General features: G+C 34.6%; 1 protein-coding gene across 1 annotated transcript; it reads right to left on the bottom strand.

The window, feature by feature from the left end:
* Positions 1-682: 682 nt before the first annotated feature.
* Positions 683-7028, bottom strand: LOC115724890 (formin-like protein 5). Its single transcript, XM_030654256.2, has 7 exons — positions 6243-7028; positions 5031-5754; positions 4051-4945; positions 3764-3966; positions 2589-2824; positions 1260-2152; positions 683-1107 (listed from the first exon to the last, which is right to left on the bottom strand). Exons 1-6 carry the CDS (start codon positions 6390-6392, stop codon positions 1277-1279), a joined length of 3084 nt encoding a protein of 1027 aa, XP_030510116.1. The 5' UTR covers positions 6393-7028; the 3' UTR covers positions 683-1107; positions 1260-1276.
* Between the last annotated feature and the right edge of the window lie 11169 nt (positions 7029-18197).

The following is an 18197-nucleotide window of genomic DNA, read 5'->3' as shown; positions in this document are numbered from 1 at the left end:
AATTTGATCCCCCACTTTCATAGGTTCAAAGTATTTAAGACGAGTGGAGGGAGTTCTCACCTGGTTAGCTTTAAACTTGCTCCACATATTTTTAGTAGACGATTGATAGTCCTCTTTTTCGACCTCCTCCGCCCAACTAGAAGCCTTAGTAGGTCCACTCGAAACACCAACAATTGGGCAATCCACCATCGCTGACGGTAAATTTGCCTCGAGCTCAGCACAAGGATCAAGAAAAACTTCATTCTAATTCAATTTCACCACAGTTTCATGGATCGAAGGGAGATCATTCAACATCTGATACTCATTAGCATCGGTGACCACTACCACCACCACCTGCTTCGAAATTACCTTTTTCTTTAGACCCATGGAGATAGAAAGGGGAAACCACCCACCTCTAGATCAATGATTATTGTACATTGTTAATATTTTTACACTACAAAAATATTTGACAGAAAATTTAATTCAGTGTATTATGTAGCACTATTTTTAAAAAAATACAAAATCTAATTTATTATTTCACAAAACATAAGATCTTTTATTAATTTTAGTTTTAATTTATGCATTAATAAATTAAATTTTACTTAGGCTATTAGAGAATAAAAATGGTGGCACGTACAACTTGAAATTAGAATCATCACCTTTTTTTTTTCTTTGTCGAGAATTATATTGATTGAGCAAGGTCTGAAAATGTAATTTCCCTTTGCTATTTTATGGGACTAGGTAAGGAAAAACATTTTGGGCAGGAAAAACTTTGACAAAAACTTCTAATATTTTGAATTTTCTGTATTGATGAAAAAGATTTCTTCAGAAACGAGCTATACAACCCTTAACCCCCTAAAGAGTGAATAAATGAATGAACATTTCCATTTCTAAGTTCTAACAAAGAATGATAAAACACAAAATTTAATGTTTGGACTATATCTAACAACTAATCACAAGTTGGATTCCCTCTCTACAAGCTGAAATCCAAAATCCATGCCGCAAAAACATGGTCATTTCCTCTTCTCTGCATTCTATTATATAGAGTAGCTTGTATTTAACCGGTGCTCAAGGAAAGAATCGATTTGGGGCTCACATTGTTTGACCTCCAAGCACCATACAAACCACCTGAACAAAGAACAAAAGCCGACTTTGTTAAAAATGCTGAAGAAAAGATTTGACTAGATCATAATTATCATTATAACAGATCAACATGTAAATTTCCTCAGAGGCCTAAGCAAGATTTAAAGCAAAAGTTTTTCATTGAAGAAGCTTGATACCTTCCATAATTGAAAATCTATGAACTGTCTTCATCCGAACTATCATTCTCCACTCGCCGATCTGTTATAGCAGGGAAAAGCCGCTGACGAAGATCTAGGGGAGATTTGCGAGGCTCGGAGGAAGATGAAGTGGCAGGTTGTTGAGGATCAGTGGTGGATGTTTCTTTTTTCTGTACTTTTGCAGGCCTCTTTGGCATCTCTCTTACCTCTTTACATGCTTTATCGACCATGATCAAAAAGTCTCTAACTACAGTGAATAGCCGCAAACCCTCATCCTTCCCAGCATTTCCATGGAAATAGTCACCAGTGCTCTTCACTAGAGCCATGATTCTTTTTTCTTCCTCCTGAAGCCATGTGATATCAACTTCGGCATTTTGCATAAAGCTCTTTAGCATTTGATGAAAACCCGTATCTTCTTTTAAACTTTTCATGTTTGAGTTGAGGAATTGCTGGGTTTTTAGCAATGCTTGACCAAGTTTAGCAATAGTTCCCGTTAAGCTGTCAGCATCCAAAGCTGCTGCATTCTTGACATGCTCAAGTTCATTTCCCAAACCCGAGACTACCTGAAGACCTAGACTGCGAAAATGCTCATCTGAATCCTGTAAAGCATCTTCAAGAAGGTCATCTGATTTTAAGCTAGAGATGCTTTTGTTTTCTTTTGCTACACGGACAGCTCTTATACCCTCTGACCGGATAATCTCCTGAACAACAAAGAGCAAGAGAGTTGTCTTGCCATCTGTACCTTTTACATCTGACAATTTCAAGAGGGTGTCAAGCTTGAATGCCTGTGCACGTCCACGAAATGTTCCATCATTCATGCGATTGCCAGTTTTGAGAACAGCTTCCAGAAGCTTAAGGAATAGCCGGCTGTTTCTGAGTTCCTTGCAAGCAACCTGCCATAGAGGCGATACAATGTAAGTACCACTGAAGTACAAAAATTACCACCAGTTGGGATTGAAAAAGTCAAGCTAAGAAAATTGACAATCGCTATCCATGCAAAATCATACAATTAAGATCATGTTGGAACGTAGAAATTTTTTTCTCCTGAGTTCTCACAGTTTGATTTTTGTAATAATATTGGTCACAGTCATCAATGCAAAACAGATGGCTAGAAAATCTTTTCATGAATAGAAAAGGCAAATGTAAAACCTAGTTCACCTAGAAGATTGTAGTAAATATCTTAGTGTAGGTAGGCAAAATCAGATCTTCACATTTCTTGTGTTGCATATTCTCACACTACGAGAAAGTTCAGTAATATAATAATTCAACAGTGATGACACACAAAATCAATTAATTCATCTGAGTCAAATTATAGACATAGTCCTGTACCTCTAAGGTTTCAAAGGACTCTTTAGTGATGGCAAGCTCCTCTTGAAGTGTACTCATAAAAAGTAATGCCTCCAATCGTTTAAAGGCAAATGGAATATCAACCAACGCTTTAAGGAATCGTTCAGCAGGACCAAGTTGGGAAAGTTCTCCATCGAACATTCTAAGTTTTAATTCTTCTTCAGTTGTCGGTGCCATTTTCAACAAATTCTGAACAAATTCCGAGGGAAGCTCATTTCCTGCGCATCAATAAAAGTTCAGATATGTCACTCATGCTTCAAATTCAAACACACAAGTAAAAAAGACAGCCAGACAGACCACCTCTAAAGTTTCTACATGCATTTTATTTGCTTGAATTAATTTATTTTATCTATTTAGATTTACACTTCCCCACCACAGAATTAATGAATTTCTAAGGGCTGAAATAAATACATGCATCATAGGAGTCATCTAACATTGTAAGGTTCGGTGATGGGGAGCCAATTTAAAAAAACAAAGATTGAGAAAATGCTTATAGTTTAAAACATAAAAAAATAAAGCACAAATCACAATGATAGATCTCCAATGAAGTTCACTTATGTGAGAAGAGGGATAACTAACTAAGCTAAGCTGCTTTACTTAGCTTAGTCGTTTTATTGTTAATAGTGTTTATTATTCTGTTAGGAGTTCTATTTTAGTGACTTTGTTATGTTTCTGTTAAGATTTTTCTACTAGAACAGTAGTTAGTCTACGGGTATAAATAAGTGACGTTGGGTTGTAATAATGAGTTTTAGACTCTTGGGAGATTTGCTACTGTATTCTTTGTTCTTTGTAATGTGTTAATCTTAGTCTCTAATTGAGGCTAGGATTTGAGAAAAAAAGAGAGATTTCTGGTGTTGTGTGTGTGTCCTTGGCTGTGATTTTGAGAGTTCTATAACACAACAATTAGAATTCTCATGCCTAGCTCATTATTAGCTTATTATCTTTTTTTCTCTCTCCCTATCCCTTTTCCACTTCTTGATGATACACTTATGAATAAAATTACTTCAAGTGAATCAATCTTCTATTGTGCCTATGTTTATCTTAAAAAAACAGTTTTTGCATGTTAGATTTTCCAGAGACAGATTTATTTCTCGATCCATTTACATGCTGTTTTCAAGCACATGAGATTATCAAAGAAAAGAGGGGAGAGAAGTAACCTTCACGAAGTGCATCACAAACTTCTTCAATTGTTACATTCAATGCCCGCAGAAGAATTGCTAGATTTTGTGATTTCTTTTGATCAATAATCTGAATAAACTGGGGTGAAGGATCTTGGGATAAGGACTCTTTCTTAGGTTCAGTTTTACTTTTGTCAGTAGCAGCATACCCAAAAAGTGACTCTATCATATTCTCATCAAACCTGTAAAACAATAATTTGGTCAGTATTTAAAATAATACATCCAGTAATTAGCAGGAACAAAGAATAAAAAGTTAAGCAGCTTACTGGAAGGATCCTGATTTAATTTGATGCCAAACCATTGAATGGTCGGGGTTCGCTAATACTTTATCCCAAAAAAATGGCTTCAGCTTGGTTTTAGGAGCATCAGCTTCATCACCTATGTCAGTTTCCTCACTAGATGAAGCATTTAATGAGTGTTTTGGAGCAGGAGGTGGAGGTCGGGCAAACTTTGAACCTCCGGGTAATTGAGGTGGTCGAGGAGGAGGAGCACTGCTCTTTGGAGGAGGAGGTGGTGGTGGGCGAGGAGCAGCATTGGTGCCAGGAGGCAATGGAGGAGGTGGTGGGCGAGCACCAGCATTGGTTCCAGGAGGCAAAGGAGGAGGAGGTGGAGATGGTCTAGGTGCAAGAGGACCTGTGCTACCAAAGGGATTAGAGGAGTGTGGTGGAGATGGGCCAGGGGCAGAAGGACCTGGGCTACCAAAGGGATTTGAGGAGGGTGATGGAGATGGTCTAGAGGCAGAAGGACCTGGGCTACCAAAGGGATTTGAAGAGGGTGGTGGTACATGTGGTGGAGGGTGATGAGAACTGGGCTTGCTCGAGGGAGGCTTATAAGATGAACGTGGTTCAGGAGGGAGGGGATCTGCCCTGCCAGAAGGAGGCTTCATAGAAGGCATTCCCATGGGGGTGGTCACTACCCTTCCGGGTGGAGGCTTTAGAGGAGGATGTGCATTAGTATTGGGAGGTACATTAAATGTTTTGAACTCAGAAGCGCCTGACACAGTATTGTTCAATGGTGTATGGACAAAATTAGAAGCCGTATGAATATTGCCAACCAAAGAAGAGTCCTTCCTGTTCTGACTTGAGTTATTACCAGAAGATTGATGCACATGCGCCTCTTCTTTTATTGAACTTTCATATGCAAAAGACTTGGCTGGAGATCCTGAAAAATTTACTGAACTAGTCACAGGCTATAGATTTATAGATAGCAATAACAAGGTACAAGAACATGAATGCATACGGCATACCAATAGAGAATTCGCTTAAGCTTAGGCTGAGTAGGGGTCTCTCATCATTTCGTCTTAATTTGGAGCCAGTTCCACAGTATCCACCACAGCATAAAAATAGCAATGCTACAATGACAAATGTAACTGATGCAGTTACAGCAACAGCAATCACAACTGATCGATTGCTTTTACTCCTCTTAACGTCCTGTGCATCTAATCCAGAATTTGGACCAGCAGTTGAGTTTTTAGCAGGTGGGCTTCTCAAATTTGGATCGTTATTAATAGGCGGAAAAAATGGCATTTTTGGAGAAGTAGGGGGATCAGAACTAGGAAGTTGAGAAGGAGACGGTGCGGGCCCTGGACTTGGTAAAGGTGATTCAACTGCAGGAGCAGGAGCAGGAGCAGGTGCACCTGCAACGCTCTGGAGTGATTCAAAAGCCAGAACCCTTCTAGGAACATAATCTCTGGAAAATATGGAGTCCAGATATTTGGGATACCAAATCTTTGAGCCAACTTCTTCTCCAGAGACACGTAAAAGAGGATTGTGCGTTTGCAGACAATATAAAATCTGTGGATTCAAGAAGCTAATTGTTTTCTGAATGTTTTCTTTGGCAAGTGACCAGCTTTCTGCATTAATCCCATGAAAATGGCTAGGAGCTTCATCTGCCAAGCTTAAACTTAGCACTTTAACAGTTTCCTTCAAATGAACCAAATCTAACTTGCAATTTAACCATAATTCCTCAGCCTGCAATCCATCAAAATACGATGAGTTTCATGCATTTGTGCACATTTTAGTAACACGACATAGATGCAAGCATGAATCCACAAATACCGGCACAACCCACTTGAAAGTCTTGAAACAAACAAGTGACACATAAGAATGTATGCAGAGAAAGAGCATGAGAGGCAATGAACAAAGGCAATCCATAATATTCAAAACTGAACAAAAGAGTTAAGTGAGTTAATCTTAAGTTATTAGTGCTCCTTATCCAGCGTCAGAAATCAAATCCATTGGTGGTTTCGCCTAACACTGTTTTAAAAATGGTTTGTTCTCCTTCATAAATGTGAAGTGAAACTATGCCATTAAACTTCCCACCAAAGTTAACAAATGAAAAAGCAATACCAATCAATATAAAGATTTGCAAGTCACGAAAGCCATACCAATTTTCACATATGCTAGGTACTACATTGAAACGGAGAAAATTGAAAAAAGAAGGTTGTATGGTATCTCACCAAATCGCCATTTAGCTCGCCAGATGCTGGATCAATTAGCAGCCTTAGAAGCTTTGCCTCAGTGCTCTTCTTCTCATCTGAACTTCTCGATGCCCAAGCACATAACAAGATAGCCAATACTATGAAACAACTAGTCCTTAAGAGACCCATATGTTATTGAATCTTTATTCCAGTCGCATAATATGTTGATCATTTCATCAAAGCCAACAACCTCTCACAAACAATACTCAGAAACCCCTTCATCACCCAAAACCATTTGAACTTCAAGTTTTCGTCACTGACCAATTCAAGTTTTTCAACTGAAGCCCTAATATATACCAATTCCGGGATTCGATATAACCCAATTCAGACCGACCCACTAGATTGCTTGTAATAAAGTCTCAATCTTTGGGATAGGAAAGAGTGAATGAACTAGAAGGATGAAACTTTTCTTGCTTCAAAGTGCCAATACATGAAAAAGACGATCAGATAATGAGAACAGTAAAAGCAACTCAAATACGAGTTCCAAAACTCCAATCAAATAACTCAAAGCGATGGCCCCAATGAATTACAGCTTGAAAGTTAACAAGGAGAGAGGAAAGAGCGGCGAGAGCTCCTTGTAGGGAAGCTTCAAAAAAGGGTCTTGGATTCTGACCAGATCCACCAAAAGCAGCTGGAAAATGATTCAGCCGTGTAAGGTTTGGTCTGGTATGTAAGCATTACAGGTGTTGACCACTATACATGTTCGAAAGGTTAAATGTTTTCGTGGGAAAGCTGCCAAGAACGGTGTTTTTTTCCTTCTTTCTTTAATTATTATTATTAATAATATTTACTTTTATAGAGTAGAACCTCTATTCAAGAATACACTTGGGACCAAGAAAATAATATTCTAATTGAGAGGTTATAACTAAATAGAGTTACACTTGAAAAAAAAATCAAAATATCAAAAAATATCAATGTAACAAAAATACCAATAAACAATTCTTAATACTATATTATATTAAAATTATTTTCGAGTACATATAATATTTATACATGTACTATAATTTGAAATAAAATTATTAATTTTACATAACTAAATTTATAAAATATATGTATATATTTATTTAAGATCTAATTATTCTTATATAGAGGTATATTTTATTAATACGGGACTTAAAAAATGTATAACTAATTACAATATAGAGGTTATTCTTATTTATAACTGTCCCAAATTGGGACTTCAATTTTTTATAACAAATTAGAGGTTATTCTTGAATAGAATATTCTTGAATAGAGGTTCTACTGTACTACTTTTCAGCCGTCTTGAGCGATATAAGGACTTAATAGAGAAGAAAACATTTTAAAAAATGAAACTATAGTATGTATATGTGGATTTCTTTACTCATTTGATTTAGAATAATTAGTAATTTTAACTTTAAATTTTGGATAATATTATTTTTACCTAATAAAATATAAATTTATTAAGAATTTTCATAAATTTTTACATTTTTAAAAATGTCCCATTATTAAGTGCTGATATATTTTTGTTAATTAATAATTTTGTCTTTGAAGCTTTAACTACAATCAAATCGTATGCCTCAAAATAAAAATAAAAAAGATTCAATATTTTTTTGTAGTAAATATTAAAAAATTAATTTAGAGCTTAAAAATTATCATTTGAATGTTAAGAAAATTAAAAAAAATAAATTTTACAAATAATTAAACAATTTAAAAAATTATTTATTTATTATAAAAAAATTTATTTTGATGTAAAAAAAATATTAAATTTTAATTTTTGTAAAAACTAAATTTTACGGGAACAAGCTTGAGTCTATTTTTTTCTACGAAAATTTATATTTTTTTAAGTAAATATAACATTTTTTAGTTTATTTCTAACTTTTTTTTAAAAAAAATAGTAATTTTATATTTTTATTGAATTTTAATTATTTTTTTTAAGGTATGAATTTGTAATTATAAATAAGTTTAATCTTTTCTTTTAAAAAATCTTAGTTTTTTTCAAAATATTTATTAGATTTTCAATAATTTTAGTTTGATTTTATAAGATACGTATTTATAAATAAAATAATATTTAAAAATATTTTTTTAAGAATAATTTAGAATTTTTGAGTAAACTTAATATTTTTAAATAATTTAATACTTTTGTCAAGTTTTTTGTAGTATATTATAATTTTTAAAATTAATATCTTTTTTTAATAAAATGGGGTAAAATTATATATTTCTCAAAATTTAGAGGATAAAAATACTAACGGTAAAAGAAACAGAACCTAACAGAAGGGACATAATTATATAACAATCAGATAGTATCGAAAATTCATAGACAAAAATACTATTATTCTTTCATTTAATTGTACTGGTAATAATTTTAAATTAGAAAGGACCTCATTTTTTAAATCTAAGCTAAATCAATTTTATTTTTCCATTATTTTTTTTAACCACTTCTTTTGAATTTTTCATTATTCATTGGGGAAAGGAAAGGAAACAAACATGTTTGCCAATACTTTTTTTTTTTTTTTGAATTTGTAACTTCATTAATTAACCAAATAAGTACAAACTTAAAAACAAACTCAGTTGGAATATGTGCATTCCAAACTCTCTTTCTCCGAAGTCCTAGGAATCTCTTAACTAATTAGTTATATACCATATTATACGTTGCTAATAATTTATGATTAAAAATGATAATGGGTATGCAACATTTTGTTTTGATAAAAGGTTATTAATGATAGAGTTTAATCAAACTAGGCGAAGCATTCCAGTGTCGTAACACATACAAAAAATTTGTACTAAAATTTAATAACGAGTCTTTTTTTCGTTGTTGCTTCTTTTTTTCTTTTGAGAGGACACCACGGAATTGATATTTTCATTTCCAGCACAACGCAATCAAAATGCTTAATGGCCTAATTCAATGTGATAGGTACATGAAAACATAATTAACAAAAAAAAAAGGTACATGAAAACATTGGGAAAAAAAAATTCAAAGTATTTGACTTTATTTATTTATTTTTCAAAATTTTAAAATTAAAGATCTGTTTGTTGTATTGTATGTAGTTTTGTAGGTTAGTGTACTCAAAAATCATAACAGAAATTTTTAAGTTATACCCGCTCGCTAGATTGGCGAGAATGAAATATTTGTTAAGTATAAATAAAGAGATGCACAATAATAGTTCACTTCTTATATCGCGATAATAATAGAGCTACGTCTACTTCGAGTTTTTATTCTCGCAAGATGGTAATTACAGAAAAATGGTTAAGTGTTTAAGCTTTAATTTTTAAAAAGAGAAACTAACAGAGATGGTCTGACCTTATAACTACCTTTCTCAATATGAAAAATGAGCTAGAGGTCCTTGAAAATAGGAATAAAATAATAAAAAAAAATACAAATTGGCTATTTTTGACCATAGATGTTGATCTAACGGTAAAAATCAACTTTTAAGGATAATGGTCAATTTTCAGAGCCCGGGTCGCGACGGCAGGACCCGTTTCATGTAAGTTATAGCTTATTTTTGTAACTCCCTTGGGGATGAAATTTGGAGTTGATAACTTCCTAATTGCGATTGAAGTGTGACACATTACTTGATAGAGCATTGAAATAGTTGAATCGCATCGATCATATCAATTAGAGGTGAGCATAAAATTCAGAAAACTGAAAAAACCGTTCAAACCGACCTACCGAACACCGTTGGAACCGAAACTGACGAAACCGAAAACAAAAAAAAAAAAAAAACTGCCAACGGTTAAAACTGCCATTGAACGGTCGTTTTTTTTTTTTTTTTGTAATAAACTGACTGAAATAACCGAAACTGTAACGCCCTGTCCAACAGGAACGCCACGTGTGTGCAATTTAATTAAAATACCAATAATTATATAAGATGTAATTATACTAAAAGTGTGGGTAATTAAAATTTTGATAGTTAAAACTCAACCTTTAAACTATTTAACAAAAGATAAGTAACATGATTTATGGGGTTCCCCTGTTTTCAAAATATTTACAAACTGGTTTCAAAGTATTTTACAACATAAGCTTTATATTTTCCAAAATACAATCAAAATAGAGCATCCCGTAACCGGGCCGCCTACTACCGGTATGTACATTGCTGCTGCGACCATAAACTCATGGTTGCTCGACTTTAGCCTTTCCTTTACCTGCACCATAAAGCACCAGTGAGTCACAGAGACTCAGCAAGAAAGTGATCAAAACAATAATTGAAAGAAAATGATTATCAACTTAATCTCATGCCATTATGCATACTCACTATTTGATAATAATAAGCATTCCCTTAAACATCTCACATTCCTGGTACTTAATAAAGTACCACTTTTTACCACTCGTTACATACGAGCTGAATATGTCACTATCGTTGCCCGATAAAGCAAACGATAAGTAAGAAACCTAACCGCGGTTTCAAGAGTAATTACTCATAACGGTAATAACCGTTTCCAACCCTAGGTCATAACCTAGGCTTAATAAGCTTTAATCAACATCATGATAATAATTAAGGTCACCTCCATTCATTCATCGATTTTTAACCACATACGGTGCTTACCACTTTTCTTACCTTAATTCAGGAGTCAAGAATATGGCCGACCTGGGTGGAAAAACAAGCTAGGCAATCCCGGTCCTATGTCACGACAATTGAAACACAATAAATACCTTAACATAATATTCCAGATTAAAACCCTAATTTAAAACCGATTAGACTTAGCCTTCACCATCTATATAATAATTCAAATAACTCAAAATTATTCAAAGGCAGGTACTAGGTTCAACCCCGAGCTAAACACGGTTCAGAGAAAAACCCGAGAATTTTTCCCCGTCAGGTCGGCCCGGTTCGATACGACAGAACCAACCGGTCGACCGGTTGCTGCCAGACCAGAAAAATTCTGGTTTTTCTCCTCCAGCTCGAACCAAAACCATTTCAGACCTAATTTGCACTTCCAGAACAGTTCAATATACCAAATACAACATATTCAACACATCATTCAATCTCAATTCACCACTTAACTCAAAATCACCATCTCACATGAAAATCAAGCTCAAATTACTTAATCAATTGCATTCAAACTAAACAGCCATTAAAATCACATGATACTAACTTCAACACACCCAAAAAGAGACCTAAAAACACCATCACAACCCAGACTAAACATACAGCCACGAAATCCTACAACCCTCATCCAAAACCAACCTAAATTAGTGAAATCTTCAATCCTCAAGGAAAAGAACTTACCTTCAAAGCTTCTAGGATGATCTTGGGTATCCAACTTGCTCAAAAGCTGAGAGAAATCCAAATGAATCCCCTGGTTTTGGCTAGCTCTAGGTCACGAAAGAGAAAAAGAGAAGGAGAAGGAGAAGGTGTGAAGCTTCCTTGCCTTGGAAGGTTTCTTTCTAACTTAAGTGAAGTGTTTGTTTTTGTTTTTTTTTTTTAAATTTCACTCCTTAAATAAACAATAGGCAGCAGAAAATAAAAGAAGAAAAGTCAAAAAAAAGTCCCTTTGAATTTCCTAATTTACCCCTCTCACAATATTTTTTTTTAAAAAAAAAACCCTAGGGGCATTTTGGTAATTTTACTAATTCCCCAATCCGACATTCTAATAAAATTCTAACTTAATCCGGGATATTCTTAAAATAATTCTTTCATTTAATGTCGTGACATTGCTAACCACATAGCTAAATTTCCACAATTACCGGGCCCAAAATAACATATTTCATTAATTAATTACTCAACAATTACCTAAGTAAGATCATAGTCCTACTTCATTTCCCAAGTAATTACATATTTAATAAAATATGTCCATTTAAATATTATTTATTTTCTGGGATATTACAGAAACCGACCGTTATACATATATATTAATTTATTATGTTATTTTTTGTATGTATTATAGTTAGTAATAATAAATAAAAATAATATATTATTTTTTTATTAATATTAAAGTTAAAAGAATAAGATAATTAGTTTTTGAATAATTAATTTGTATGTTTGTAGTTGTAAAATACAGAATAATGTATTTATAGAATAAATTGGATCATTTTTTTTAAAAAAAAAAAAAAATCGGTTTGGGCGGTTTAAACCGACCAAACCAAGGTTCAAAACGGTCGGTTTTAAGATAGGTTCTGGATTGGTCGGTCGGTTTTCGGATTGCACCAATCCAGACCGAAAATCGAATTTTGGATTTTTATATAGAAAAGAATCGACCAAACCGACCGATGCTAAGCCGTAATATCAATATTGAGTGAGATGACCATTTTACTGAAGGCAATTCATAACCCAGCGCCCAGGTTGACATTCAGTGCCTAGGTTGACATTCCAGCACTCAAGTTGACATATGATGTTAACCTACATGTTGGGTGAGTAGAAAAACATCCTGCGTATGTACTTTTTGTTGCCTAAGTGATACTTTGACATTACTTAGTCTGTTTTTGTGTTCTGGCAAAGCTGGTCGCTAGTTCTCAGAGATGTTGTTGTTCTACGAAAAATGAGAGGCTCAAAACTCTTCATATTCGAGTGGTTTTCCCATGTTAGAAATGAGAAATGTGAAGTTGTGAATTTGACTTCTCTGACTTCATGGATCTTAGCTGTTGTGAAAAACTAGAAGAACGGTCGAAACAGAATTGCCATCGGATAAGCAGAAGCCAACGCACCACACCATTTGTCAACCTCAGCACTAGGTGTTTCTTTTCTGGGCTCTCGAGTTGTCATTTGGATACTTCCAAGGTTCTTAAACTTGAGGACGAGTTCTCCCACCCCATTTTTGGCCATTTTGAAGAGAATTATCGGATCAAATTTGACATTTGAATGATCGAAACTAGCGCAGCAATTTGATTGTCAACCTAGGCGTTGGGCTCTGTTTCCAAACCCTCGGGTTTGTGGTTTTCTTCCCGAGTTTGCTTGAATCTTAATTATTTCTAATGATAGAAAAAATTCTCAAAACACTTTTTCGAGAAACTGATTGGAAACAGCCCAAGTTGACAATATGTTAACCTGGTTGATGGGTCCTAGTTTTGGCCCCTTAGAAGTTTCGTTTGGTCCCCGAAAATAGTTGAATCTAAATCTATGCTGAGAATGGAGAATATGCCTAAAAGAGTTCTCGAAAATAATTTAGGGATGTCAATCTGGGCGCTGAGTGAAACCCTAGGTGCCAAGGTTGACTTTTGGGGTGCAGGTTCATGTAATTTTAGCTCCCGATGTCTTCATGGTATAGAATACTAAAATATAGTGAGTTGGAAACAAGTTACTGAAGTCCAAACTTCCACCCTAAAGTTCCCAAAGTCAACCTGGGCGCAGGGCTAGGGACCCCTCCCAGGTTGATTGCTACGACTCGTGTCTATTCAATTATGTTACATCATCTTTCTTGCCACATGTCAAACATTGATGTCCATGTCACTAAGGAAAGTTTTTGGTTTAACATTTGCGCCCCCCCCCCCCCCAAAGTCAACTTTACATTTGTGTGGAGTTGACTTGATGACGTGAACTGAGTCCGTTTCTCTCAAAACTACCAGATGGGCATCAATTTTGATAATCTTAAGCAATTGTTTTTGTTCTTCAAGTATTCCCAATAGAATTAGGACTTTGAATTCCCTTGCTCTTGTCTGGGGGGTTATTTTCAAAAATTAGTTAGCAAAGAAAAAAAGGAAAAACTTATCATTTTTTTACTTATCTCTTATCTTTTTCTTTGAGAACTTGAAATTTTCTTGTATTTTTTTTTTTTTTTTTGCATTAGGATAAATTGTACTTGAATCCTAATCCTACTGTTGACAGTGAAAACTCATCAGCTAACTTGAGGTCAAAAATTCTAAATTTGGATGTGAGACTTAGGACCAAGATAAATATTTAGAGATATAAAAACCTAAGAAGAAATGTAGAAACTATGGAGAAAGATAGAAGTGTATATTTCTTTAGGTCATGTGTTACAATAATTTTCCAACCCCCTCTCTCATCTGAGAATATGGTATTTGTAGGCTTTGATGGCTTGAGATACACTTGTGATCCTCAAGGGACAAGCTGGCCTTATGTGGTTGCAAGTTGCAGGTGTAGGAGGTGGTCCTAAGTTACAGGAGTAGTGGTTTCAGAGTACCTATTGTCAGGATGCCAGGGGTTGCAAACAACACGTCTCCACTACTTGTACCATCTCACCACCAGGCCACACTGGGGACGTGGGTGTAGTCGGTCTCATGCCACTTTGCGTGCAAGCCTCGTCCTTTGATTCCTTCTTTAACGGTCTCTTATTCAATGCGTATCCAAATTCTCCCTTCACCTCACATTGTTCATACCATATGCACACTTACGGGCTCGCACGCAAGCCCCTCACACACCATGGGCTCGCACGCAAACCCCCCCCCAACACACACACACATCCACATAGGCTCACATGCGAGCCCCTCACACACCATGGGCTCGCATGCGACCCCCCCCCCCCCGCCCCCACACACACACACATATATTCACATGCACATGGGCTCGCGTGTGACGCCCCCCACACACACACATGTGCTCATGCATGCACCCACTCATAAGTTGTTATGGCGTTGATCTCTAAGTTATGTGGATATATCTTAAGAATTGCAAGCGTCAATTCTTGGGATTAACAAGCCATGGGCCATATGTGTTGATTCAATCATTCCTCAGCCAACTCTTAAAGTTGATGTCTCTCGCTTCCCGAGACTAATTATTGACTAACCTCAAAAATCAACCCTACTAATTTTTGTAGTTAATACTTGCCCCTAAGTCTATAAGAACTCTTCTAAATGTTCTTGTAGACTAAGTTTGGTAAGAACTTTCCTTTTGTCTTGGTTTTGTGGTTGTCTCTTTTGGCACTTGCGCCTTGAGATCTTTTGTTCGAGGGATCCTTTTGACATTTGGGCTTTCACAACCTCTTTTCTGATGTAACCTTATTATGAAGGGAGGATAGACTCTTTGAGCAGTCTCAACCTTCTACCAGTTACTTATTTGATGTTAAGGGAGTTGTATAGCCTCTTGGGCCGCGCTCAGCCTTTTTCAAGATTACCGTTGAAGGTTAAGGGATCTTTTTAGCCTCATGGGTTGGGCTCTCCCTTTTTCAAGTTTTGTGATGCTATTAAGGCGGCACTCGACCTCTTGCATTTCATTTACGGCACTTAAAGTGCGTGCTGAATGCGAGAAGATAGGTACTCCTTTTAGAGATGTGTCCTTCTCATAGTTATATCATTCCCCCCCCCCCCCCCCTTTCTTTTTTTTAACCACGTCGTTCACTTTGACAATTCTATTGACAAGTATCGTGAGCAAGCAAAGTAGACGCATGGAGAGTGATGAGTGTCTTATGTAAAGTGAAAAACATTTCACTGATAATTTAAATATGTAATAACTTGAATACATATGTGATTAAAGCTCAAATTTGTATATTTTAACCCTTTCATTGTGCAAATAAAATTAATTTAATTAAATATTTTCATTGTTTTAATTGTAAAATTTATTTAGTTGGAAATATTTAATTTATTTTAATTTTTGTATTATTTTTCAGATTTGAGCGAAATAGGAGAAATGAGCATAAAGTGTCAGGCCCAATTATACAAATGACCCAATATTGAAAAGAGACTTTTTGACATTCTACATTAAAATTGGACCAATATACTATGTAGAGATGTATAAATCCCAACTATCTCTCTATTTCTCAGCAACAAACTACCGTAGAAGCAAAAGAGTGGTGGAACCCACCAACCAATTTCCACTTGAAGCATTGATGCACAGGTATTATGAGCTCATTACGTGGTCCAACTATTTCTTTCTCTCCAGTAGAAGTGGCGCATGCATGCCCCATTTCTTTCAACATTGAATGCCATTTTGCCCACTACTTGGAGCACGAAAACACTAATTTTGGGAGCAATATTTCACTATAAATAGGACCCAAATCCAATGTAAAAGGCATCAGATTTTAGTAGTGTTATTATACCAAAATTTTATCTTTTTCTTTCCTTCTTCTTTATTTTACTTTATTAATTTTGGTGTAAAGACAATGCCTTTTCTAGGCTAATTTCTTTGGCAAGACTCAAGTGTAAGTTCATGCAATTTTTATTCTTTTAATATATTGATTCTCTTTGTTCTTCATTTTCACATTTGTTATATTAAATTTCTCTTCTTCTTAATTGCACTTTAAATTTAATAGTAACTTTTATATAAGTTCAGTCATGCTTTTCTTATGTAAGTTAGGCTATTAATTATTAGAGTGTTTATTATATTATATGATTTTTACTGCATTCTGCCGCTGGTATTTTGTCGATTTAAATTATATAATATGATAGTATTTTTAGAAGTAGTATTGATTTAATTAGAGAACATATTTTTCTAGTGAGCTTAATCATACACATTTTCCAACTATAATTAATGGTGTAGAATTATAGTTGAGGTTAAAGAATCAATTTTATTATGAAAATATAATTGCATGTACAAAGCTTGTGTCTTCCATAATTATTTTCTGATCACTTCTCATTTTAATTACTTGTTTAATTTTGAAAAATCATTTTCTCAAATATTCTCACATCACATTCAAGGTTCTTATTTTATTCTCGTAAAATTACTAACTGTCCTTTTGAGTGTATTTTTCCTCCCTGTGGATACGACATATAGCCCGTTTACTACCGCGACCGCAGTGTAACTAATTGGGCGACATCAATTTTTGGCGCCGTTGCCGGGGAGGTTTCTGCGCTACAAGAGGTTAGTATAGTAGTTTATTTTTTTTTATTATCTTTCATTATTTGTTTCTCTCTTTGTTGGTTTATTTAAAAAAAAAAATTAGTTAATATAGTGTATGTATATTTTTTTTTAATTAGTTTTAAAAAAAAACCATATGTTGCATATATAATTTGGATTTTTTTTTATTCGATGCACTTATCTTGAACAAAAAATAGCGTTATTTTTTTTTTCCGTTAGTTTCTTTTTATTTTAGTATTACTACAATTTATATAATTAGGATTAGTTTTTTTTTTATTATCATTATTCTGTATAATTTTTTTTTTATTAGTAAAAAAAAAATATCATCTAGTTAATTTTATATATATATTATTTTTTTTATATCATATATATTATTTTTTTTAGTTTTTATTTTACACTTTATTTTTTTTTCGAACACTTTCAGATTTAGGATTAGACTTTTTTTTTTCTCTTTATTATTTTTATTTTTTTAAATTAATATTAGTCCTTTAACTTAAAAAAATAATTTTTTTTAGTGTTGAGAAAAATTGTATAATGGTAAAAGTGGTACAAACTGAGATTATTCTGTCTAAGAAAGATTGGCTTTAAAGGTTTGTGGTAGAGTACCCTCAATACTTTCTAGCAACCCCGGGGAGTTCTAGTAAAAGTGTGGGACGAAGCGGTACCTTGGCAACCTTCCCAATCGGCCTGGGAATATCTTGTGTCAATACCCTTGCATTATTACATAGTTGTAATTTACATTATTTAACAAGTGAAAATATACAAAAAAAAAAAGTGAATGTCACGAAATAGAGACAAATTAGGGAGATTTGTAAAACAACAAATTGAAATTTTAGAAAACTCTCCTAAATCGTCTTCTTCCACTCGTTCTCATTCACCACCATCACCCATACTTCCTGCACTTCCAATGATGGCTCAACAACAGGAAATCCAACCAAGAACGCTACAGGATTATCTACATCCTACGCGTATGGCCACACCTTCATGCATAATGTATCCCCTGAATATGCCCAACTTCGATTTCAAACCTGGCATGATTCAACTTTTACCAACCTTTCATGGTATGGAAAATGAGAGTCCATATGTGCATATTCAGGCCTTCGAAGAGGTGGTGGCCACATTCAACAACCAAGCTGACATCGTTAACTTGGTGAGATTGAAGTTCTTTCCTTTCTCACTCAAGGATAAAGCCAAAAGCTGGTTATATTCCTTAAGGCCAAGGTCTATTGGGACTTGGGACAAAATGACAAAAGCATTTTTCTCTAAATTTTTCCCACCCCATAAGACTAGC

The sequence above is a fragment of the Cannabis sativa genome, chromosome 6, assembly GCF_029168945.1.
Source record: "Cannabis sativa cultivar Pink pepper isolate KNU-18-1 chromosome 6, ASM2916894v1, whole genome shotgun sequence".
Classification (NCBI taxonomy): domain Eukaryota; kingdom Viridiplantae; phylum Streptophyta; class Magnoliopsida; order Rosales; family Cannabaceae; genus Cannabis; species Cannabis sativa.
Note: the sequence above shows the minus strand (reverse complement) of the source record. Positions and strands in the feature narration are given on the sequence as shown.

Bases quoted from the DNA above. Each gene is read 5' to 3' on its own strand.
- LOC115724890 (XM_030654256.2), bottom strand. From the start codon at position 6,392: ATGGGTCTCTTAAGGACTAGTTGTTTCATAGTATTGGCTATCTTGTTA. The intron at 5,755-6,242 runs GTGAGATACCAT...GATGGATTGCAG, and splicing joins GCGAGCTAAATGGCGATTTG to GCTGAGGAATTATGGTTAAA. The intron at 2,825-3,763 runs GTTACTTCTCTC...ATTGATGCGCAG, and splicing joins TTGTGATGCACTTCGTGAAG to GAAATGAGCTTCCCTCGGAA.